The sequence below is a fragment of the Myripristis murdjan genome, chromosome 16, assembly GCF_902150065.1.
Source record: "Myripristis murdjan chromosome 16, fMyrMur1.1, whole genome shotgun sequence".
In the NCBI taxonomy this organism is placed as follows: domain Eukaryota; kingdom Metazoa; phylum Chordata; class Actinopteri; order Holocentriformes; family Holocentridae; genus Myripristis; species Myripristis murdjan.
The window spans coordinates 11,115,468-11,142,114 of record NC_043995.1 but is presented as its reverse complement, the minus strand read 5'-3'; the positions used below and the strand labels follow the sequence as shown (position 1 = coordinate 11,142,114).

Genomic DNA, 26,647 nt, shown 5'->3' with positions numbered 1-26,647 from the left:
GGCTTATTTATAAAAATTTAATTGTGACACCAATGTGCATTAAAAATGAATGAAAAAGTTAAAAAAAGGTCAGCATGCAGACTCTGGGCTCATATTTGGCACAAGACCTTTTTGCATGTCATTATTTCCCATTTCTCCTGTGACTCCAGTGCTTCATATTTAACCCTCCGCCTCACCTTGTAAGCTCTCCTCTCCTGCTTGGCCTTCATCTCTGCCAGGAGGCCGCTGCCCATCATCTGCAAGCCCGGGTAGCGCCTGCCCCCCTGCGGGCTGCCCCGGCCGTCAGAACCCTCCCAGGGCTCGTCTATGGAGTCTGGAGTCCTGAGCTCCTCTGAGCGGTCTGAGCTGCTGCTGTAGTCTGTGGGCTGTGAGCGAATGGAGGCGTCTCTGGAGAGGAGACACATTACACACATTAGCAGACACTTTACATACAAGTGTGTCTAGATATGATGTGATGACATGCATTTGAATTTAAGTGCACTTGAGTGGTAAATAGTTTATAGCTCAAGAGACGCGCTCCAGGCTGTGTTCAGCTGTACCTGGACTTTGGCTCCGGCGCTGGGCTCTTTACTCCCACTTTCGGTGAGGAGGGCTCCTCTGGGATGGTGGAGGTTGGGGCCGAGGCTGCAGTCGTCAGTACAGAGGACGGAGGGGCCGCCTGGTTTTTCTCTGACTTGTCCGACTTGTCCGATTTGTCTGATTTATCTGATTTATCTGACTTATCTGATTTGTCTGATTTATCAGATTTGGATGAGCGTGATTTGATGAGGTTGAGGAATCCTCCTTTGCTCTTCTTTTTCTCTCCGTCCTGAGAGTCTGCGCTCTTCAAGGGAGCACGTCTGACAGACAGACAGACAGAGGGACAGAAGGAACAAAGAGAATCACATTTAACAACTGAATGGACTGTGAAAATAAAGCAATAACCTGAGCATATTCATGTAATTATTTCAAAAACATGGGGAAAAAAAACTTACAAGCAAATCAGCAAAAATGACCTAAAAATTAACTAGCAAAAATGTACAAGAAAATTAGCTAATAAATTTGCAAAATAATCAGAAATTATTTTTTAAAAAAATCCTGGAAAATGTGTTTTTAAAAAAGGAAAATAAAAATACAAGAAAATTATAATTATTCTAAATATAAATTTAAAATTAAATTACAAGAATTTTCAGGTAATTTTGAGACAATTTCATTAGTAGTTTTGATTTTTTGTTTTTAAATAAATTAACAGATAAATAAATCAGTCAATCAATCAAATAAAAAAATAAAAAAATAAAAAAATAAAAACCTTAGTCCTGAACATTCTGTACCGCTCACTTTTGAAATGATGCCTACACCCTTGCTGTCTAGTAAGCCTGCACAGCAACAAAAGTAAAAATAAGCCTCTTACTTGGAATCAATCTTGGTGACCTTCTTGGAGAAAAACTCATCCACGCCCTCATCCACCCTTCCCATGAGGCCGTTCTGCTCACCATCCTGAGATGGAGCACTGCTGATTTGCTGAAAGAGAAGAAACATATGGTGGCTGTTAAGAGTTGGGTGTGGACTGGCCAGATTTCCTCCTCTCCACTGCTTTTTTGTAGTAGCTGACACATCTGCTGTTTTCAGGAAAGCGTGAGCATTTGGTGGTCATCCCACGTATTGCTCCTTGATCATATGTGGAGCAAATATATCACGGTTTGAAGTCTGCCAATGCAATGAGTACTGATCTTTAAAAAAATAACTGAATATCACTAGAGCCTCAGGAGGCTGTTCATTTGTTTGTGTGATTATATCAAGTATACCACAAGTACACCAAATATTTCCACACATTTAAAAATGCATTTGAAATATCTACATATCTAAATGATATGTCAAGATGACACTGACGCCTTATTTTATTCATGGAAAGTGTTCCGCCTCCTGATTTTCCTGCTGACAACACTCACAGGTATTTTGCTGGACTGTGTTTTCTTGTTCCTGCGGGGTCGCAGTTTGGTGTAGTGCTGCAGCTTTTTTCCCTCTTCAGATGGCAGCTCTCCCATCGCTCCTGAAGGACGCTTCTCCAGCTTGAGCGGGGCCTGTGACGGGGTGGGTGGGGTATGAGATGAAGCGGGTGTATCCTCCACATGGACAGGGATGTCCTCCAAGGCTTTGTCCAGGTCAAACTCCATCTCTGTAGGTTGGAGGGTTGTTAGGAAAGTTGCTTACAGTGCAGTCAAACATAGTATGCTTATGAAAGACAGGAGTACTGCAGCAGCTAAGAGGGATAGCAAAGTATTTGACAGCATGCAATATCATCCTGTACATAAAACAAAAAGAAAAAAGAATACAATGCTCACCAAAGGCACGAGACACTGGCCTCAGCATTCTGCTGTGGATACTTTTCCTCTTGGATTTAGGTGTCATCTGAAGAAAGAAGATATTCAAATAATATTTAATGTATTTGTTAGCATTACTCCGCAACATTTATTCCTTCAACATTCAATTAACTAGAGACTGGATGACATTTGAGGTGTTCATAAACTGAAGAGGTAGCCAGGAAAGTATGTACTTCTGCACGTGCAGACACATGTACACACAGAAATATCAACAATATTTTAACAAAAAACAAAACAAAACAACAAAAAAACAACAAAAACCAAAAAAAAAAAAATATAGTCCTGCAATGAAACTAAGCCTGTAGTAACTGGATTCTGGTTTCCCATTAGGAATAAAGTTGATGGTTTACTTCCACCTGCACAGGACTGTATATTACAGCCTACCAGCTTGTGCAAATACACAAAATCAACTTTCCTTACACGCTGTCGAAACTTGATGAGCACACTGAACAGGTTATAATCTCTAATTTGTCAATAATATAATCTGTTTCTTGCAGCACTTTCTGCATTGATGATATAAAACAACGATATACAGGTAAACAAATATAAGATAACAAAAACACCTCTGTGCGGCCAGCAAATTCAGCAGGGGCAGTGATGAGTTAATATTTGGCATGTCAGATTAAAATTGCTTCCTGGTGAAACTGGATGAGCAGGTGTGGCAGCAACACTTTACACTCACAAGCTTGGGCGGTCAGCCACTTTAGAATGGCACAAACATTATTTTTGTACAGTCAGTTCAAATTAAAGGCATATAGTAGAGAGTTACAGCAATGTTGTTCTCACTTTTGTGGGGTTATGAAGGCACATCCATTTGATTCTAGTGCTGGAAATAATAGGTGGAAATACATAATAACATCCTGTTTTACCTTAAATGGGATTTTTGCCCACATTTACAAGGTGGCGATGACTGACATACAGTAGCACGCTGAGTTAAAGGAGGAGGAGTGCAGTGTGTCTGGATGCAACAGCAATTGAGGAATTTTATGTTAGACATTCTAAACCAAAAAATACTAAGAGAGGAATAAAGTTTAAATTAAAGACACATGGTTAGAAAGAGAAATAAAGCACAACTCAAACTATAGCTGGGCAAGTAACAGAAACTCCTGGTAAACATACAAGGGGTGAATTTCAGTGGTACAATTTCTAATGTACTGTAGGGGAATTCAGTATGTGAACACAGGAGACTCTTGATTGTTACTGAAAAGGCAATAGCACAGTGTACAATGCAGCAGGCAGGCACAGTGAAGAGATAGAGGGACAGTAAGGACAGAGGAGGAGAGTGGAGAGTCCAGAGTTACTTACACTGGTGCAGCACAGAGTCTCCATGAAGCAAAGGTCGAAAAGAGAGAAGAAGGAATGGAGGAAAGGAATATGGAGGAGAAAGAAAGAGAACACACAGTAAGCCCTACCAAAGAGACAAAGAGGAAAGAACGAAAGAGGCACCCACGACAGCCAAAAAGGCAGCCTGTGAAAAACAGGAAGAAGGGAGGTCTAGAAATTGGCGGAGGATAAAAAATGAAAAGAAAGAGCAGAAGTTCAAATGGATGAGGAGAAACAAACAGAGACACACACAGAAGAACATGCAGCTTCCTGTTTGGCGCTGGCCTGCACTTACTGTTTGAAACATATGAATGACACGACTTATCATTCAGTACATATACAGTAGAAACTTAAGGGAGGCACCAACACCACTTTATGCACCAGTACCATAAAAAATCTAAATAGTGACCAAAACAACAACAACATAATGTCCCCCATGCATTATGCAGTCTTTTTTGGCCTTATCTTCGAAAATCATGTGACCTAAAGTAAACGAATTATGTTTTATATTAAATCTGAACCTTCGAGGACGGGACACAGGAAGAAAAGTCTGCATATGCTTTCTTACATATGCATTCCTCCAGGAAATAGTCAGCGCTTAGGTCAGTAGAGAAGTCATCCTTTACTGCATGTAGCACAAATGTGAACAATATTGGAGTGAAACGTCATAGCAAGTTGACTGCTACCCTTATCGCCATAACTTGGGAACTGAGACAAGAAAAGGAAACATTCTTTTTGTTGTTGTTAGGAGAGATCACCTAGGATGAAAAGATGTACATTACTACTAGCCTATTAGCTACTCTTATATAAAGGTGAGCTTCTGAAGTGTTTGCAAATGTAAATTCACCTTGAAACAGATATTTTTATTTAAAAATAATAATTGCACTAAATGCTTGTAGTTGTCTGTCATCATTTTGAGGTGTGTGTTTTTACTTCATACAGTTAAATAGTAGCAGCAGCCTGGGCTTGTGCTTGAAATTGGGTTCTGATCGGATGAGGCTTTCACAATGGTGCCAGCTTGGTTCAGACCAACAAAATGTGGGCTCAGGTCGGGACAGGAATGTCTGGACCTCCGTTATCCAAGTTTGGTCAAAATCAGACCAGACAACCACCAGGCTTATGAATGAAAAATGAGCACTGTCTGACAGACAGGCAGCACAGAAGGTATTGCAGGAATTTCCCGTGAGACTGAGCAGTGATTTGACCCATTATATATATGCTGTATTACTGACAACACAGAGAGCTGGGCTTGGGGGTAGAGTGGGAGCAAAACATGAATTGTTAAGGTATAATGCATAGTTCAATAATTCAGAAAACTCAATTTGTCGACTCAGTTTGTGAAAAAGACAGAAAATCAAGTAGCTTTGCTTTGATCTGACATGCAGGTGTCTCTTGGTACAGAGGTCTTTGAGCGTGGATATTCTCTGATATTAATAACCTCATTTTAGCCTGACATCAGTTTGATAACTAATAGTAGTACTGGTATAGCCACATTTCTTGAAAATAAACTGTACATATTGTGCAGCCAGGACAGTTGTAGACCTGGAGAAGTAATAGTGGAGTGTGTTTTAATACTTCCTTAACTGATTTAGCTGAATAGTGTTAGTGCCCTTCTAAAATTGTTTAAGTCTCCTGCAGGTTAAGCCAAGCACAGCTCAAGCTGGTGATATATTTGAGGCAGCATTATTTATTTGTGCCCAGGTCTGCACAATAGGCTAGATAGATGTAGTGGAGAGGGCTGAGATGGAGTCTTGTGCAGAGCTGGAGCACAGACAATATTTAATTTCACATCCACACCATCACCCAGAAACCTAGAAGACAACGCTCATTTTTCATTCATAAACCCGGTGGTGGTCCAATTTTTAGCGATTCCTCCCATGCCTCCCTGGTTTATAATAACATACCAGCTGACCTAATCACACTTGACAGGTACTCTATGAGTTTGTGATTGTGCAGGAGTGTGTATATGTGCGAGTGCATTTGTTTCGGCGTAATTGCATCTGACAGATACTATGTGTATGTGTGTGTAAGCATGCATGTGTGTGAGCCTGACCACACCTGAAAGGAAAGTGTGCTTTTCTACACAAACTAATATTACCATGTTCCCGGTTATACCATCCCCAACCCCCCCTTTTCTACAAAACACCATTCATACCCAAGTTTTCTTTTTACCATCTTGCTTTCTTTCTCCAAATATTTCCAATCTCCTGGCATTCAGATTCTCTATTTCATCCCATTACTCTGTTAAATATTTAAAATGTCATCATGAGCTGAACAGGAAGCATTCCTCAACACAGTGTCACATTCAAAACATGTGCAAAGACCGAGTAAACTTGAATAAAACATTTCAGTCCTCTATCCACCAGCGACTTTTCACCATAATCTCCTCCCTCCTGACTGTTCTTGCAGTCTCTCCTCACATCACTTCTCATTACATTTTTACTTATTTTGCAGCATCTCACTCTCTCTCAACCTCCATCTCTCACCATCCTCTTAGTCCTGGAGACTAGGCTTTACCGTACAACTTCCTGTACTTTTCTGTTTTTCCTCTGATACTCATCTCTCACAGGTTCCTATTCATTTGGGCATAATTCATTTTGTTACATTATACATATCAGCCTGTTACTGTTACCAGGTGATATCGTCATTTTCAGCTCATTAGACAAGATAATTCAACAATACCAAGCTGTAAGTGCCAGTGGCATCTTCATACTCGGCAATACCCAATTTGTCCATCAGAGGGTGATATTACGTCAGATGTAAGCGTCCTCGGCTCCATGCTGGGCAGTTTAAATTGCTTGCCAGTATGTGTCATGTAATGTAATGACTTGGTTTTTCATCTGCTTTATCTTGCCAGCAATTACATGCCTTAACCCAACATGCCATGATTGAGACTGATTACAAATGTCTGCAAATTAGCCATGTCACTAGGAGGCCAATGGTAGTAGACATACAAAACCAGGTGTTAGATAGGCTCCATTTTAGTTAATTAATTAATCTAAACCAATTAGTGGGACAGACATTGAAATCTTGTCTGTGAGCCACAAAATAGAACCCCTCAAATCTCACTAGATTAGGTCACTGCCTTTTCACACAAGCCAATAATTCATCTTTACAAATTTTTACTAACTTATACTCAAATTCAGCTAGTCAGCACTAACCCTCCAAAGAGCTCTATGGACAAATTAGGACAAAGAAACAAGCACTTCATGACTCAGTACTGGTGTGGTAAATCCTTTCTCTGACAGGCCAGGATGTAATCATTTATTCAACCCAGCCGTCGATACTGCACTGAATTTCAGAGATTCATAGCTAAATTCTCAAAAGGACAAACGTAAAACCAAAATTCGGTAACTGACATGTATGTAAAAATAATATATCCTGCGGGCCGTTATTGCACATTCATTTACTACTTCAGGACTACCTCATTTCATGTAGTTTGGGGATCAGGCACAGCACAAAAGGCACTGCACTTCATTTAACCTTCTATTCATAATGCCGTTTCACATCCAAGCTAATGAGGGCACGGCTCTGAAACAGGCCATGTCATCGTAAAAGAAAGCTCCCACATCCTGTAGGTCAGTTCCCTCTCCAAGAACACAAAGCCGATGCCAACAACTCCCCCACCCCTCCCGCTCCCCAACTCTACCATGCATGTCTCCAGATCCTCCAGCCTCTCAGCCTCCAGTATCTCGGTCGATGCCCGTTTGGGAACTTTCTCCTCCGGGACGTCCAGATCCACTGACTCCTGCTGCACCAGGGGGCGACCTCGACGCACCAGATGGTCTGCCTGGGGGTGGAGAGAGGAGAGGAAACCGGGAGAAGGGGAGACATGGGGAGAAGAGAGGAGAAGGAGGGTAGGAAGAAAAACAGAGGAAGGAAAAATCGAAGGGGGAAAGGAGAGGTGAGGAGATGAGGGGGAGAGAAGGAGAGTGGAGATGGGGAGGGGAAGAGAGGGGTTAGGAGAGGATGGAAGGAGATATAAATAGATAAAATTATGGAACAGAGCTTAAGAAAGTGCTTGAGGAGAAGGAAAACTCCTGACAGGCTGCTTGACACTTGAAAACTCTAAACTATTCTCCTGCATCAGCTTTTTGCTCTGCTTCTAACTGTTGAATGTGTAATATATATTTTTTGAAAAAAATCAGTGATACCAAAATAAAATAAAATGAAATAAAATAAAAAATGAATGCACTTTTTGAAAAGAAAGGACACATAAAGTGATTTCATTACAAAGCACAATCATCTGTTGCCTGAGAAGATAGCAATGTCAGACCCCTCATTTACTTGGAAATTAAAAAAAATAGATGCAGCTGAAAAAATGACATGATAATTCTGGGACTTTAGATTTGTGAGGTGTTCTCCGTTTAGGCTAAAAAAGAAAATGAATTGACCAGCTGAGGAGGGAAGCAACAAATGGGTGAGTAAGTGAAAACATGACCAGATCAGCAGCTATTATGAGCGAGTGAGTCAAAGACTGACACAGAAACTGAGCGACTGAAGGGCTCGAGTGGTTGCAGTCTTACCAGAGTGTGTTGTGAAGTGGAGAGAGCGTCTAGGATTTCATCAACGATACGGTCAGACAGGAAGGACGCCAAACTCAGCTTCACCTCACTGAGAGAGAGAGAGAGTCCAAGCAAGAGTGTGAGAGCGGCCGCAGCGTGATCCAACATGAACACAACCAGAAGTACACACACAGGTTCAGTGACGCCTCTGGTGTGCACCACAGCCACATTTGCATGTTCACATTTGCATGTACCGTATAACCAACAGACACACACACACACACACACACACACACACCTGATCTTGTTGATAATATCAACTCCGGACTGCTCCAGGAGAGTTTTGGTGACGAAGCTCCTCGGTACCACCATCTTGGCCGTGCTGGACTTCATCAGCTCCTGACGAAGACTGCTCCTCTTCATCACGTGAGGACACAAAGCTTCTGCTGCGTCTACCATAGATTCCAACAGAGTCTGGAAGGACGGACAAGAAAAGGACTGAGCTGATTGTGTGTGTGTGTGTGTGCATGTGTGTGTGTGTGTGTGTGTGTGTGTGTGTGTGAATGACTTAGGGCTTTGATTAAGTACTGTATAAATTCAGAGGAACTCTTACATGAGGTGTGTAAGACATCTAAATTTTTGAAAATGTGTCATACACCTAAACTGGTAGCCTATGAAATCCTTTTTTTCCATTTTCCCCCGTCTTTGATGCTAACATCCTTTGCTGTGTAATTTGTGCGCCCAGTGCCGTGACGTCTTTTCCCTGGGCTTCTCTGCTGATGAAATATCAGTTTCTGTAGATGGCGCTCTTCTCTTTCTCTGTTCACTGCTCATGCCAACTACCCACTTCTTTTTTCTATTTATTCTGAACAATTCTATTTATTCTTACTTTAATATGCACATAATAATATAATAACACAAACAGAATACAAATAGAAACCTTTCTAGCAATACATTTTAATCTGTCTCTGATAATCTCTGTTCTATATTTACAGCAGGAACTTCAACGCCTGGGTAATATTAAACTGGTGTGTCATGAAAGTTTGATAACATCCAGGTCTTTGCTAAGAATAAAATCTGGCTTAATGGTTATCTCAAAGAATTATGATTATACTTGATCCATCTTTTATTTCACTGCTGAGGTAGAAATTATAAGCTCACCTGTAGTTGTTGGTCCATGACGGTCGTCACCTCCCCGGCCATGGACTCCAGCTTCTCCTGGATGGCTCCCACCGAGGAGCCGTTCATCTCCTCTCTGGAAGCTGCTCCGAGGTGGTAAAGGTTGGGGAGGAGCTGGAGACACACAGAGAGGACATGGACAGAATTAAGTTGGAGAGAAACAAGAAAACATACAGTTACTTGAATTTTCCTGTTGTAATCAGACTTTTGAGATTTGACAAGGTGGCGTGCAGAGGTGGTATTGTTTTATTCTGATTTGTGTTGTTTCACTTTGTATCATAAAGATGTAGTTCAGTATGATACAATTCAATTCAATCAATTTTATTCTATCTAGACTCATCTTAATCAAGGGCCATACTGTAGCAGACGCAATTTGTTTTGGAAGTTTGGAAGATCAAAATGGTATAATTCAAAATATATATAATTTCTATGCAGCAGTAATACAGGGCCAGTACAATAATCATGTTGAGAGAAACTCAGCATAAAACAACATTTGGCTGTTATTGTAGGTCTGTGAAATGACAAAGAGACATATTGTACATACAGTATAATGTGCTCTCCTTACCGTTTTAGAGTTCCTGGCATCTTTGATGAGGTTCTCCGCTGACTTGACGTCCTCCAGAACGGCGTCTGTCTCTGAGTTCCTCAGAGAGTTCAAGTGGTCCTGCACCTTCACACAAATCCTGTCAATCATCTGGGGGACAAAAATAACACAGACGTGAAAATGTGGATGTGACATGAGATGTCTTGCTTTAAATATATATAAACTGACAGTGCCTGTCTGCATTAATGGACATGAACTTCAGTACCTAATAAACATTTCAAAAACAGCTAGACAGTCATTTTGATTGTATGAACACAGATACCAGCGTTGACACTGTGGAGACAAACTTACTGATTTACCCTACACAGTAACATCTATAATAAACTCTCTGCCCAGAACAGGAAATTTTACTATCCCATTGGCTTAATGTCTGGACATTTCCTGCCTGGTTGGTGAAAAATTGTTTCCTCTAGGCAGAATCTGAATGTGGCTTAGCAGAAATACCAAAGTGAGAAATGGGCACTACATAGAATAACTTAATACCTCTTCAGAATCCAAATCTCCCTGTCTTTGCCACAGGGGAAAAAACATTCAGCAGAAAAGAAATGACTTCTCCTCTGACAACCTATTCTCTTTCTGTTAAAGTAAAATACGCCTCTTAGCTACAAACAAATTTACCATGCAGCTTCGGCATCAAATTCTTCTAAATTATTTAGCCACAATCACAGGTCATTAACAGAGAGAGCAATTACAAATCTGTTGTTTTGTTGTGATGGTGTGTGTGTGTGTGTGTGTGTGTGTGTGTGTGTGTGTGTACCTGCTGTGTGGTTGTGGTGACGATGCCCTGCTGAAGCCGATAGGCCTGTTCCTGGAGGTACTTCCTGGTTTCATGGTTCCTGTATAGATAGTTCTCAATCTGTCAGGGGAAAAACACAAGTTCGTTTTTCTGACAATAAACCGATATTATAAGAATGCAAAACAGTGTTATTCTTATGTCATATATCAATGTTTTAGGACACAATCTCTACTATTGATGGTGTATAGTGTATTGATGCAGGATAAACAGGGATTAGAGGATCCTGTTGGGATTCCTGATTAAGAATAAACCGTGAACCTTGAGCAGGGCATCCTCCGTCTTCTCAGGGCTGGCCTTCAGAGCCTGGGAGGCATCGATGATAGGAATAGGCATGAAACGAATGGTGAAGTTCCTGATGGAGACGCAGACAGAGATGGAGGGGTTAGTTCAAATATAGATCAAAGAGACAAGAAATACACAGATATACAATCCACTTGTTATAACGGCTATGTTCATTCACAACTTCCAACGCTGATATTTAGTTTTCTGTCAAGCACATCCCATTCATTTCAAGGCCTCTTTGCTTTTATGCATATCTAACCGCAGCATATACATACTTGAATGGATGATTTCTTTCATTTACCTCAGTAATGAAAAGGAAACGGCAAGCGACATGTCACTAAATTATGAGAAGACACATATTAGCCATCTCAGTCTAATCTGGCTTCATAATAACCTCTTTTTAGCTTCAAATGAATAAATCAGCCTAATGTTACATTAAAAAGTTCCAGAAATATGAAAACGGGATTTTCTTTTATGTAAATCAATGTGACACTGTAACCTCTTTGAAAGGAGAGAGAAAAATCCAATTGTAGTGGATGTCAGAGTGCAATGCTTGCGAAATGAACCCTTGATTGCTCTGCATGTGTGAGCACATTCGTGACCCGACCCCTCAGCTGATCTCCAATCGGTCCGTCACAGAGCCATGAATTCACATCTCATTACACAGATCCTGAAGCAGGAGTTAGAATACACTAATAATATTCACATGATATGGGAGAGAGGCAGACAGAGAGAGGAGTAGATGCAGAGGAATGGGAATCTGCATGAACTGAGACAGAGAGAGGTGAGGAGATGAATGGAGATGCAAAGAAAAGATGAGAGGGAGAGATAGATGATGGCTGAGCCTCTGAGGTAAGTTGTTTCATCTTTTATTCTGTTAGGTCTGGCTTTAGAACACACACAGAGATACACACATACACACACACACACACAGAGAAACAGCATAGCACACTGTTGACACTCTCAGTAAAGTGCAAATAAGAATGTGACTTCTGAATGAACCTGCCTGCTCTCCTCCCTCCTGAAAGAAACAGCGTGTTCAAGTTGCACCATCGCACCATCACCACGCTGTTTAGTCAAGAATGCCCAAAAAAGGAGCTTTCTGCAGGATTCAGGAAGTCAAATGTAACATGTTTAAGGTTATTTTTAATGCTGCATAGAATTGGATTTATCTAACTTAGCATCAAAAATAAAAACACTACTTTTGACTGAAAATCTAATGAATGTTTTGTAACTATAAAGGCCATTCTATTAAAAAAGGACACCGGGTAATTAGCTATAATGTCCAGTTATGTGATGAAAACATGTGCTTTAATAAACTGTTGCACTGAACTGTTGTGTTAACCCTGTTCTCTATTAGTCCCATCCCAATCATTGGGTGCAATTTAAATATGACCAACTGGACGTGCAAATACAGAGTTTGGTTACACTGCACTGTTCATTGCATTATTTACTTTGTTCAACCTACTTGTATTGTTGAAAGGTCTTAAATGTACATAAATTAACTCATTCAGACTTTTTAAGGACCCCTCCTGAGGCAATGTGTGACAGCCAACACACACACACACACACACACACATACACACACATAGAGAAGCTGTGCAACATGCAAGGGTGAGGCAACAGGAAGAAAGGCTGGTGTCTGACAGTGCCCACCCAGGAACCTGCCAGTCAAGTGAAGATGGCACCAATGTGTCGAATCCACAACACCTGTCACCTCGGCAGCTTCTCTCCCACCTTCAACCTGCCCTGATCAGCTGTCTCTAACCACACACTCTATCCACACACTTGTGATCACCAAATGATCAAATTCATTACACATTTTATTATGGCTGGTGGATGGAAAAAAAAAAAAAAAAAAAATCACATTGACTTTGAAAAAATAGACATTTCAAGTGCATAGATTCACTTGAAATGTGTTGCTGCTATATTCTGTAGATCCTGAGGGCTGGGGAGTAGAGTTTGTCTGTTCACTTGAAAATGTCTGTTTATGTATGAGAGAGATGGAGACGCAAGTTGTTTTGCAGTATTTAAGATCTGAGGAGGAACCTTTGGAGCTTGTAATGCAAAACATTACGGAGACTTTTCTGACAGAGACGACGGAAGCATGGCAGATGTATTGAAGGGAAAGCAAATGCATGCACACAAACATACGCCACTGCATTGCTGGATAAGAGAAACAGCAACAAGAAGAAAACAAATTGAGAAAAAGGCCATTTCAATAATACAATATTGAGAATATCAGAGAATGCAGCCAGTAAAGAGAGGAAATAAGGAGATATGTGGCTGGGAGAACAGGATAAACAGAAGGAGGAATGAAAGTGGAGAGAGGGAGATATACACCAGGGGCACAGCTGTGTCCCAGACGGAAATTTGTTGAGATGCACATCTCATTTCTCACACCCACAGAGAAATTGAACAAACAGGCACTCAAACCCACAGACACACAATACAGTAGGCAAAAATCACTTCGGTTCCCTCTTCACCTCTCGGTCTTTCTCTCTCTGCTCTGTCCTTCCCTCCTCTCTGTTTCTGAGCAGCTTCTTTGCTCCTTTACCTTGCTTTGTTCCGTCTTTGTTGTTGGGTTCTCTGTGTCTAAGCTACCCTGTCTGACTCTCCCCTCAGCTGTCTCTGCCCCTCCTTCCCTTCCTGTCTCGCCATACCTCGAGGTTTCCTGCTCAGTACAAAGCAAACTGTCATCCGTGCCTCCATAGCCAACCAAGCACCCATCCCTGTGTAACACACCAGGGCAAATGCACTATGTATAGGTATATTAAAATGAAGGCATGTAAGATTTAGTGGACCTCACGGCTGAACCCATGCATTGTAAATGTTCCTCCGTGCATGTATGCAAACAAAACCCTACCGTAAACATGACCACACAATATGCAATACATGCACTTGCAAACAAGCTCTGATGGTGCTACTTACTTCTCCAGAGCAGCTGCTACATCCTGCAGACCCTGAGGGCTGGTGTTGTTCTTGTCCCAGATCACTGTCCTGCAGACAAACACACCAAGTTAGGCAAGGAGTGACTTCACTTCAAAGCTGATCTGCAACCACGTGCTTTCTATATAGTGACAACCATCCACCTCAATGCACCAATATGGTAGCCATAGCCATATCTGATACCTTTCCAACCACAATGGCTGTTACTTCTATAATATAATTTTGTGGCCAAATGCAGGTGCAAAACAGTTTGAGCTTTTCAGACAGACTTTTCTTAAGCCAACTGGAATAAAAGTGAAGTGATACACTTCAAGAAAAAAAAAAAACAGATCTCACAAGTGCCAATTTCATGATTAGTCAAATACTGCCAGTAAAAATAATCCCAGCCAACACTGATACTGCTTTTTTTTAATTTATTTCCAACAGAATGTAATAATTTAATTTCTTCTCATATCTTCCCATGTAGTGATTGTTTTTGTCACAGTGTCACTGTATGACTTTCAGTGCATGTCAGTGGGCATTGTGTTTGCTGTCATGACAGTGGCTTCAGGCTATGTGTGGGTGGTCTTTATCACTTCACCCTGAATCTGCCTGCTCTAATCTTTCTATTGTGCAAAATCTGGCTTCATAAACAAAACTTCTTATACCCAGAAATCCCTCTTCCCCGGCTTCAAACAGACCAGGACAAAGTCAAAGGATGATGTCGCATGATGTGTGCACTATTTTTTGTGGTGCAAAAATTACTGGAGCCGTTTGTGACCCCTCACATGCATAACAAAACACACCTGAGTTTGGAGTTGATCTGCAGTGCCTTGGCCAGCATCTTGGCTCCCATGTCCCCCATGGCGTTGCCGCTGATGTCAAGCCTGGTGAGAGAGGAGTTGCTGCCGAGGGCGTTTAGAACAATCGTCAGATCGCTCTTTAGTCTGGAGTCTGCCAGAGACAGAGAGGTGAGGGGCTGGGGAGCGAGGGAGGGAGGAGGGGAAGGTGTGAGGAGAAGATTCACATTATGAGGAGAAGGAGTAGGAGAATCCCAGTATGATAGACTGTGATGTCTGCTGTGCCTTTGACAGTTTTATTTGAGAGCTGGACAGTCTGAGGTTTATCTGCCACCTGCAGGCCACTGTCCACTTACTAATGAGCATTCAAAAGAAGCTACCATAGCCGTCTGCCAGCTCTAACAAGTGCTATTATAGTGTCTGTCACTGAGGACATTAATATTCTTTTTGACAGCGCCAAGCCTTTTTTCCTGTCAAAAACACCCTCATCTTTATTCACTGTCCCTAGATGCTTGGCTTCCTGGTCTTTTCAATTCGCTTGGTTACGTCGCTTTTAGGTGAATATTTGTGATTTGTATTAAACACCTTCAAAATATATGAGGCCTTGTGCTCATATGTGATCCTCAATGTCTCCCAAAGAGAACAGCCGTCATCAGTTATTAAAGAAACTTTGACACCTTCAAGAAAGGTCTCTGAAACTTCCTCAAATCCATCAAACATACATCAAACTTAATAAGACTATATCACATTCAAAGCCAGAAGGAACAGTTTGTCAACAAGAGCTTTACTAAGACTATTTTTTGTTGGAATATTTAAAGATCTGAGGAGTTTGCTATATCCACACCCCCCAACCCCGAAAAGTTTGTGAGGAATCTTCCTTTAGCTTTTTGCAAACAGATTTTCAATCACAAAACTGTACATTTCTGTTAATGATGTCTCTATAAAGAGTGAACCACTATTAAACATTTATCATCAGTATAAATGTTATGTAACAATCGATTCATTCATTTATTTATTTGGAGACTTGCAACAGCCGAAATGAAACATTTAGCATCGGATCAAGTGGATTTCTTTATGATGTGAGAGTTATTTGGGGATTTACAAATCTCTGACAGCGCCCCTCTGCTCAGCAGAGTGTGGAGCTGCTGTATTATGTATGCCATTTACACAGCTGGAGATTTCTGATCCCTGTGATCTGCCTGCACTAAGCCAGCCCTTTTACTGTCTGCCTACTCAACCAATTAGGATGGACACACACACACACACACACACACACACACACACACACACACACACACACACACACACACACACACACACGCAGGCACTTTTTTTTTTTTTTTTTGGGACACCAGAACAGGGATACAGTTACATCAGGTCATCCCGTATTAAAGCCTCACTGCTGAAAAGCCTAAAATTATGTATTGAAAGCCCTTTTTTTCCCATGCTTATGGAGATGTGGCTGCATTGTTAATCCGTCCGCTGGAGATATTGCCCCACAAATGCAGAAAAATGATGTAACAGAGGGGGATGAGCGACTTCATGACTTGCCTGAATACTTAGTCTCTCTCTCGTGGGGGAAAATAGAGAAATTCTGTGTGAAATTACAGAACATTTGCTCCCTGCAAAATGAACATCACTTAAGACAAAACCCAAAAATACTTTCTGTATTGTAACAATGAGAAGGCAGCAGCTGCAACTAATTGTGCTGCTGTCCTCCCTGCAAGAAAAAGATCTGGTATCTCAATGAGGCCTATAAGGCTAAATAAGAGATAAATAAAAAAATAAATATAAAATAAAATAAAAATAATGGGGCAGAATCTTAATATGATTTCAGAGCCTCTGCCTGCTGGACAGATTAACTAAGCTCAGTGGATAATTCAGCACATCAGCAGCAATGGTCATACTTATAAATGTACACACGCATGTATACACACACGCCAGCGGCATGCACATAAACACAAACAGAGGCGCAAACGTACACACAGCAAAGGAATAAGTGTGATGTGTTTTACAGCTGCAGTGTGTGGCTGTGAACTGAAAACAGGAAGAGTTCAGAGATTATCAGCTCAGCTCACACAGCAAGCAGCTCGACATCGGACTGGTCAGAGGCAGAAGGCAGAGGAGCCAGCGGATCAAACCCCCTGTTTGTGTGTGTGTGTGTGTGTGTGAGATAACAAAGTGCATGTGTGTGTGTATGGTGGTATGAAAGGAGTGTGTTTGTCCTTTTTCTTGAAAGCGACAGAAATAATCCTGGCATTTCGTTCCCACGCACAACGGGGAATGTGTTTTGTGAGAGAGATGGGTTTGTGTGTGTGTGTGTGTGTGTGTGTGTGTAATAAAATAAAGAGGAGGGGCAGCTGATTTATGAATGATGTGTGCATGGTGGTAATAAGTATTTCCCTGTTTAATAATGTGTATTTTTAAGAGGTGGGGCTTAACAGAGAGAGGATGATTATGGGATAATGTTCTTCGGGAGGGGCTGTGTGTTGATGATGTGGTTACTGTGTGAAGCAGTAATATCAACATGATAATAAAGGCTGCAAATTACTTCTTTGCATCTCTGAGGATGCAGACAAGAGAATCATATTTAGTGCCTACACATGCTCCGATGGGGTGTGCAGGCATTAAACATGTAAATTTTCCCAGATATGAGCTCATGCAGTTGTGGCCATGGACGAAGACTGTATTTGTCCTGCATGCAGTTTTCATTAGCACTGCGGCGGCCACTGCGGACTTTTTTTTTTTTAATCTCTATCTATCTCTGTGGACTATTTTAAATGATGTACAGTGGAAATGACTTTCTCATTCAGCGGGGGTGCCAGATTGCTCCTTGCACATTCTGATAGCTAAAAGACGACAAAAAGCTGCAGGTTATCCATGCCGTAAAAGGAGAGACCTCTGTATGTTTTTTTCCTGCAAAAGTCATGAGATTCCTGTGGTTGAAATGACTTGACTAACTCACCTCAGCAGCGGCTCTGGGTCTCAGTCGTTGCTAATCATGGAAATTATGAAAATCATTACTAATGATGTTAAACAATCTCTCGTTTACTAATGCTCAGAAAGAGAGAAACTGCAATTCATGACGTGCAAATGAGTGTGATCTTGAGTGTGACCAGAAAAAAATGAACCTATTTAGTGTCCCTCCATAAAATGATGGATAATACTGTTCAATATTCAGATGAATCTCATTTACTCAGCAATCTGTGATCAGCAGTATAATACTGAATTACCGAAACAGTGCTTTGAGATTTGTCTGTGTTATGAAAACCATGAAATTCTTATTATTGCTGTTTATTATTATTCCGTGCAAAGTGCAGGGAGCTAATTTCACCTCTTCTGATTTATGTGCCATTACTAAACCATAAACCTCCATTCAGCTTCTACCTGAAACATCCCACTAGTGAGGTCTCAATATTACTATTAAAACTTCAGCAAGCACATCTTTTGTCATTTGCACTGCATATTTTTTATGTCCTTGATTTGAGTTATTTTATTGTCTGTACAAAAGTGTAACCGAGATTAAAAGTTATAGTGTAATACACAGGAATTAGATGGCTATATTATAACTATAGGTACGATGAGATAAGCGAGATGGGAGCTGTTGTGTATTCTCAACTCTAAAACACACACACACACACAATACAGTGTGTGTGTGTGTGTGTATGTCTGTCTTTCTGCAGCCAGGAGCTCGCTACATGGGCCAGTGCACCTTGACAAATCAACACAACAGGGCACATCTATAACCTGGAGATGTTTCTCTCTCTCTCTCTCTCTCTTTCTCTCTCTCTCTCTCTCTCTCTCTCTCTCTCTCTCTCTCTGTCTCTCTCTCTCTCTGTCTCTCTGTGTGTGTGTGTGTGGGGAGGGGGTATGGGTGTGTGTGTGTGTCTGTGTGTCAGCATGTCGTCCTGGTTAAGTTCGGCCACAGAGGGAAGGAAGGATCTGCTGGTGAAGAAAATTTCAAATTTGTTATCTGTCCAAGCCTTCACTTATCTTGCGTTTGTGTCAGCTGCGGTTGTCTGCAACACAAGAGACCAGTTACACACTTGTCTCTTTCTTGCACACAAACACACATACAGTGAGATGGGAAAAGAAAGATAACATGAATGAATGTGCGCACACACACACACACACACACACACACACACACACACACACACACACACACACACACACTACACCTCTCAGATGTTACCCCACAGGCCTCCCAGTCTAAGGCATTAAAATCAGTGGACAACACAGTGTCTTTATTAATTATTTTATGGTGCACTTTGATACTTTTAACTTTTATAATTAGCATATTTATGTTTTTAAATCTATCCATTACTTCTCAGTGTGCAGGCTGTTTTTTAAATTCAATGGTGATGATGTATCGGCTCTGTCTGTGCTGAACTGCCCTTATGGACATAAACCTGAACAAATAATCATACTCCAGTCCTCCATCTTCCTTTATGAACATTGTGAAGCCCATACACTGAGCCCAGCTGGCCAGTGCATCCAACAAACACATTTTATCCTCCATTTTCTCTCCATACCTCCCCGTTTCCCCTCTTTTCCCTCTGTATCCATCTCTCCATCCTGTTCTTCTTTGTCTCCTCATTGTGAGTTTCTCCCTCCCACTCTACTTTCTCTGTATTTCAGCATCCACCTGCACTGGCAGATAACCAGCTCATAGCCCATCATGGCCCTTTAGACACCCACACACACTCACACACACACGCTCACAGACAAACACCGAGAGACCAATCTAGCACAGAGCAGCTCAATAGGGCCATCAATCTAGCGCTGTGGGAGACAGAGAAGGGCAGACATGGGGGCAGAAGCTGTTACAGCTCCCATGATGGAAAGAGAGACACTGAACGAGTGAGATGGATTGAGAGACTGGAAGAGCAAGAGAGAGCCAGGAGCAGGAGGAATTGCACGAGGGATCTCTTTATTTCATTGCAGTAATTAAGGGAAGAGTAGAGCAAAATGAGAGGTTACCTGTTTAGCACCCCCTTTATTTAATAAACTCCCTACTAGATGCAAGTAGGGACATAGAGAGATAAAGTTAGGCAGATGGAAATACAGCAAGAGCTGCCCACTCCGGGTGATTTTTTTAGTCACAGTGGAAGCATAAGCTACTGGAGTTTCTTTTTCCATGCAATCTGATATTGTTTGCGTACAAAAAAAGAGTGCATGATCCTTTCATCACCAACTGTCTATAGCCTCACACCAAGATATCAAGATGCCTCTCATGTCCAGATTATTATGATTTATGAACAATCTCTCTTTTACTTAAACATGGCATTTAAAAACACATCTCGGTGTTCAACAGAGACACAGATTGCCCTTTTCCTCACAACATAATAAACACATAGTGCCAGCCTGAAAACACTCTCTCAGAGTAAAATTGTAGCTATGGGCATTTGTGCCGACTGTATTGCCAGGTAGCTTCTTTAAAAAATAATATTTCATGGTAGAATTAAAAATGTGATATTTTCATCATTCGGAGTTCTGTTAGACATGCCTCCCAAGAACATTCGATGGACATATGATGCATATACTTGAACAACTTAAGAAAGGAAGTACAGGTGACAATCAATTGACAACATTAAGGTGGAATTTCTGGTTCAGGTTCAATGCTTTGGTGTTGTTCTTTGAGGAAACAACTAATCAATGAGAGATGCAATGAAAAAAAAAAAACAGTATTCTCCATCAGGTACTTACAGGTGGTTATATTCCTCTCAAATACTGTATGCAAGGAGTAGTTAAGGATGTTTATGTTAAATTAGTTTAACAACATCCAGTTTAGAACTAAGTCTTAATCTACTTTCCTGCAGTTGTCTGACTGAGATAGCACTGCGGCATGAATAATCAATACAGACAGATCTCATGAATCAGTTGGTTTCAGTTTAATGTGATACTTTATCGATCCCTGTAGTGACATTCTCTTTGCACTCTTCCAGGGAGGTCAGAGGTCAGGGTCAGCGACAGAACAGCTCAGTCATTTTGTTCAGGAACTGAACATGGGACATCCCACTGATGGACATGCTTCTCTTTAACAGGCGCCTCCTGCTAACTCCTCCAAATATTGTTAAGAAAAAAAAAGTAAGCAAAAAGAAAACATGACCGACTCACCGACTCCTCCTCCTGAATCATGTGGACCAAGTTGTCCAACACTGGAGCGAGGTTTCTGAGAGAAGTAGAGGAATGAAAACAAGAAAAATTAGAGAAAATAATCTGAGAAAGTGAACCTCACATAGAAAGAACAATGTTTTGATATTGCACTGCGGGGTGAGGGTGGTTTCTGAGTACAGGCGTACCTCCATCTTGACTTAAAAATCTTGTACATCCTGCAGCAGTCATTTTAACACCCTGCACTTCTGCTGCATTCGCACCAAAGAACAACAGTTCTCAGGAGTGAAGAAACAGTGCTCTGGTGCTGCAGCAAAGTAAAACGCAAAGGCTGCCTTAATGATTACAAGTGGAATATCAAGCGGCAGTTTGAGCCAAAGTCCTGTGGGCTGTTGCTCAGATTTAATGTCAGTGGTTTGGCCAAGTGACAGGCATCTGATGCTCACTGGTCTCTCCCAAGCCAAGCCAGGGGGTCAACAGGGGTCATCAACTGCATTTGTCTGAGGGCCAGAATTTTTATCAGCAGACACTGTGGGCGCCCGACTTCCTAATAACAACATTTTAATTTATTTAGGCCTGATTAGCCTTTGATTATTATATTTCCACTTTCTTACAAAATGAATATTATATTGTTATTGGCCTATATCAGTGTAAACAGACAAGAAAAACAAGAAGAACAAAAACAAAAGAAAAGAAAAAAAAGGGAAATCCATAATAATAACTAGATGGGTTAAATAGTCTGAGTGCAGTCCAGACCTCTGCCAAGGAGGCAGTTCACTGAGGAGAGATGGTTGAAGTCTGTAATTCCAGAAATGTAATTATAGAATGCAGTCCTGATTGGCAGGAAATTTTAATCAACTTTAACTGGCTTTGACACTATTATCCAGTGTTGTGATTGGTAGAAAATGTCCCCATGCTGGCATGAAGATATGGCAAAAGCCGCATTTCAATTTATAAAAGAGGGGAATTGGTTTCAGCTTCACCTGTCCTGGGCTACTGCTATTTAGAGCACAACCAGCGAAGCAAGAGCAGCCTTGTGAGTGAGACAGGCCTGACTCCTGCATCAGGATGTGTGGTTTCTGAAAATAAGCTGACAGGTGCATTCATAACATCTTTAGAACCCACAGGCTGAATGCACGTATTTGGGGTCGATCCCAAATCATTCCTAATAAAATTGGGCTGGATTTGACAACAACTGCCCTACAACCTGAATCACACCCAGCCCTAAACACCAAGCTCTCTCGAACAGGTCGTTCCCCACACTGTGCTGAGCTGCAACCCCCTCCTCTAGAGTATATTGTCTTACTTGGACTTGATGTTGTTGAAGTTCTTGCCCAGTGACAAGTGTCTGATAGAACGGTTTTTCGCCAACCAAACCAGCAGAGTGGACAGGTCTGAGTCCAGGCCTGGGGGGAAAAGGAAGAGAAACAATTTCAGCAATGTGACATTTATTTGGCCCAGGCAATATCCACTTTAACAGCAGCCTATTTTCTCCTGCGGTGTAAAAGGTTGAATGCACATATTGATTGATATGCCTGCTTTCTCACCGTTATCGGAGATATCCAGGTTGGAGATGTTAGGGATCTCAGCAATACAGCCTTCTAGGATCTGAGAACCTCCTGACCGCAACTATGGAGACACAAGAGGAAACTAAAGACACACAGCCACATAAACGCACACAGTACATCAAACATAATCTAAAGTACAGCCTAGAAAACAATTGAAATGTATGTAAGAATTGCAAAATGCAATTTTTTAATCTGCTCTCTGTACTGCAGCTGGAAACACTGCTGCAAAAACAGAGGAGGTCTTCTAAAAAAGCCAACCAGTGTGTGATTATATGAATGTAACCATGCAGCTTTTCCACATCTGCAAATCTATGGGTGTACTGATGAAGACAATTAAGATGACAGTTTCAGACTTAAACATATGTAGAAAGACGTGAAACAACCATGCATTCATTTTCAAAGCAGAGATAGAACTACCGACAGAAATATAGTGCTTATGCAATGATCATTAAAAAGATTCTGCAAATGTCACATCTGTTCAAACAACAACAAGGGTTGAAACGCTTAAAGTGAAAATATAACCACAAGGTTCATGTGACATGTGAATGGAAAAAAAAAATCAGCACAAAAATAATATATCTACCGAAAAGACATACAATTAAAAGACTGGGAAGAATGGGATGTTAATTACTGAGAGTGAGTGGCTCAGTACTTACACAATGGCCAAGCTTACAGAGGCATTAAAGGGAGAGAACCGCATGTCAGAGCCAAAGCCAACAATTACACACAACAAAACACACAGATGTTTAATAATCATACTTCTATTGACAGACACAGAAATGCTCACAAACCAAAATACACAGTTCTTATTTTGTGTACTGTTAGCCCGCTCGCAGCACAGTTTTTGGACGCCTCCGCCAAACGGCTCATTAGGCCATCCAAAAAAGGACGGAACACATCATTTCCCCCGCAGCTTCAATCTGGGAAGATTTCTATGGAAATCTGGAATTGGATTTCCTGTGTAATTTGTATTCATGTGTTATCTTTAGCTGTCCCATTGAATCTGCAGCAAGCTGTCCTTCTCTGTTTGAGTGGGCCAGGAGATGAAGGTAGGACTGGTGTGTGTGTGTGAGTGTGTGTGTGCATGTGCCGGGTTGAGAGTCTTGGTGAAACAATTAGAGAGGGAAGCAGCCCCCCCAGTACACACACACAGACACACACACACACACACCCTAGCCCACCCTTTCCATCCATTCGTCTCTCCCCTTCAGCTCCCACTGTCTGCCAAGTATTCCATTATATGAGCTCTTGAGAGTGTCACTGGCCCGTCAAATGGTTTTGGAGAGCGTCCTAAAAACCTGATTACTCTGGATGCGTATTCACTCCAAACCATTAATTCCACACTCTTCAAAATTTAGGTGACAGGGACCCTTGTACAAATGCTGCTACTAATAATAACAGTCACAATAAAATTAAAAAACGTAAAATCATCTATTGAATCTGAAGCAATTAATGATCTCCCCTGTGGTTTTCAAATCTTTCTAATTCACTCTAATCACTCAAATGCTTCAGTGTCGCCACTTAAATGCACTAATTCCAGTGGACCTGCAACTGTTACTGACAGCCACTGAAACTACAACACTGCCACAAGTAATATGCAATAATGACCTAAGACAGGTTTAACAATGCAATTTGAATTAATTACATTTCATTTTATTTAGTTTAAACTAGAGTTAGATAAGTTTACAAAACATGGCCACTTAAGACAATAATCAAAATGACTGATCAATCAATAATTGATAAATATGAATCAGCTAGTGGGTCACTTCTGACAGCAGCAATGCAGAGAAAAATTTTCAAAAAGGAGGACAAAATTGTGCTAACAAAACGGGCAACATTTACCCCTCTTAAAATCTGCTTGGGTGCAGCTATTTATCTCACTTATGGTAGAAAAAGACAACAACTTTATTTTGCTATAATGTATTTCCGAAAAAGGCAAAAGCACTCCAGAGTGTAAAATATTTGAGAGGGAACCCATCAAATACATACCTTTCATAGTGTTTACAGGCTTTTCAGACACAAAAATCAAGGCGTATTTCAAGGCTGCAAAAAATAGTCATCATCCAGTGGCTTCCCCCTCAATATTTTTATATGTTATTTTTTACTAATGCCTTTTTGGAAAACCCATCTTCCATCCTCCAAACTACAGGACACACACTGCGCCGAGTGCCAGGCATGGTCAGTTTCAAAGGCAGACGACATTCCAGTGATCTCTGTCCTGAATGACAGAATATGCAGAGCTTAATTTATGAAAGTGTCACGATCAAATTTGATTTTAGATTCACGGATAGAACTCCACATGATTTCTAAACCAAAAACACGACATGGAGAAGTTCCCAGCTATCTACCTGACCTGCACACATCTGAGAGGAGCTCACTGCATTGCAAAACAGCAAAGCCTTTGATCTGCAATCATCATTTAGGACAGTTGCAGTGGAGTGGACTGAAGCGCCTAGAGGCACTTCTAATTTATAGATACAAGGAGTGAGTACAAATTCATTCAGCTGTGATCACTTCTATGCATCAGGTGAGTGTGTGCAGTTTGAAAAAAAAAAAAAAAAGTATGTGAAGATAAAGTTGAACTGACTTCACAGCAGCTGAGGTCTAGAGAGACTTCCTTCAGATTGGGGTTACTGGCCAGGCCGAGCAGCAGAGCTCTACATGAGAAGACAGCACAATAATATAATATTAAGCAATATTCATGGAAAAACAAAGATATACTAGAGTTAACAGACTATAGGACTGCTTTGTGCCATAGTAACAGTATCAAATCAACTTTGAGGAAAACTTAAGAGATGGTTTGCATCACAATACAATCATGTATAACTGTTAAAGCCACACTGCAAGAGTAAAGACTTTTGAAAACTTCAATAGCCAGAAGTCTTACAGTGTGGCATCAGGATACTGCACAGTCCTTGAGCTTAAATGTCAGCTTCTTGTTGGCTGTATGAAGTATGGCTATGGAGTGGAGAGAAGGAAAAAAAAATCTTGCAAATCTTTTTTTGCAAAAAAAAAAAAAAAAAAAATCTTTTTGCAGCTGGTTCAGCTCTCCTTGGTGAGTCCAGGTGTCTCTGGAAATTTAAATTTGTCACTGACATTTAAATTTCCCAAATTGCACCCAAATAATAATTATTTGGGTGAACTGGGTAAGTCTTTCAATTAGGAGGAATGGGATGCTCTTCACTGCTGTAGCTCCACTATGTGATTCAGCCTGATTTAATGATTTTACTTTTACATGCAAATTTTAGTGGTGGTAATTTTTTGGTGGCACAGCAAATGGGAATAGAGATGAGGCAGAAGAACAAGAAGAGCAATCAACAAAGTGTGAGAGACTGAGAGAGCTGCAACTCAATGACATTAAAAACTGAAACAGGGAGTTAGAGAAGGACTTGAGTTCTCACTTGAGAGCCTCTGGCGGCAGCTTGGTTCCTGATACGTTGATGGAGCTGAGAGACATGGCACTGCTGAAGAAGTGCTTGAACGACGGGGGCACCTCTTTGCCTTTCCTACTGTACAGAAAAAAGTGAGAAAGGAAAATAATGATGCTGACGGGATACACTGTAGACTTCCAGCAAAATATATCTCCAACTTTTTAGAGCTTGACTTCCTCAGCTCTTTTTAGAGAACAAAATAAGATGCATGCAGTTGCTTCACCCCACCTGGGAATCAGGCAAACATTAAGTTTTCATCACTTTTGTCATGCCTGCGTGAAAAGCCTGTGACCCATTTTAAGTTTGAGGAAACCCTAAACAAAGCCATAATACAGAATTAATTTTGGAGAGACATTTTCACACAGTGTGCAAGACAACCTAGAGCTGAGATGTCCATGCAGTGTTGGAACAAAATACTACAAATAGCTTCCAGGCTGACAGCCACAAGAACCAATATCACCGTTTTTGAAGTTGATTCAAAACATCAAGAGTTGCTTTCTTTGCCACACTCAGCAGCAACAACTGGCTGGTTCAAAACAGGCAGCGACAGCCTAAGCTGAGTTTAGTCACTCTGCAAATTAGCCAGGCTGTGTGTGTATGGACAAGAATGGGACTTGACGACCTGTAGCTGATGCATAGTGACACAACTGCACAATGCTCCCGGAAGGTTTCACTGGCAATAAACAAGTAAAGAAGAAGAGAAGAATGCTCCAAAGCTGTGGCACCTGATGTGATGACAGATCACATTTATGCC

The 26,647-nt window shown here is 41.2% G+C and overlaps 1 protein-coding gene across 3 annotated transcripts in view; it reads right to left on the bottom strand.

The window, feature by feature from the left end:
- The window catches only part of LOC115373899 (F-actin-uncapping protein LRRC16A-like), a 91,487-nt gene that overhangs the window by 5,709 nt on the left and 59,131 nt on the right, over window positions 1–26,647 (bottom strand). The window contains exons 16-35 of one of the 3 annotated variants that reach the window (XM_030072528.1): window positions 25,864–25,968; window positions 25,050–25,119; window positions 23,119–23,130; window positions 22,442–22,523; window positions 22,201–22,300; window positions 20,898–20,952; window positions 14,784–14,956; window positions 13,981–14,049; window positions 11,026–11,119; window positions 10,729–10,827; window positions 9,933–10,061; window positions 9,350–9,481; window positions 8,487–8,662; window positions 8,210–8,297; window positions 7,333–7,473; window positions 2,322–2,388; window positions 1,929–2,155; window positions 1,391–1,500; window positions 540–839; window positions 177–387 (exon numbers count right to left, since the gene is read on the bottom strand). In XM_030072528.1, coding sequence (XP_029928388.1) covers window positions 177–387; window positions 540–839; window positions 1,391–1,500; window positions 1,929–2,155; window positions 2,322–2,388; window positions 7,333–7,473; window positions 8,210–8,297; window positions 8,487–8,662; window positions 9,350–9,481; window positions 9,933–10,061; window positions 10,729–10,827; window positions 11,026–11,119; window positions 13,981–14,049; window positions 14,784–14,956; window positions 20,898–20,952; window positions 22,201–22,300; window positions 22,442–22,523; window positions 23,119–23,130; window positions 25,050–25,119; window positions 25,864–25,968 — 2,440 coding nt within the window. Of the gene's footprint in view, window positions 1–176; window positions 388–539; window positions 840–1,390; window positions 1,501–1,928; window positions 2,156–2,321; window positions 2,389–7,332; window positions 7,474–8,209; window positions 8,298–8,486; window positions 8,663–9,349; window positions 9,482–9,932; window positions 10,062–10,728; window positions 10,828–11,025; window positions 11,120–13,980; window positions 14,050–14,783; window positions 14,957–20,897; window positions 20,953–22,200; window positions 22,301–22,441; window positions 22,524–23,118; window positions 23,131–25,049; window positions 25,120–25,863; window positions 25,972–26,647 lie in introns of all 3 variants that reach the window. The other 2 variants (XM_030072529.1, XM_030072530.1) reach the window with 2 other exon arrangements.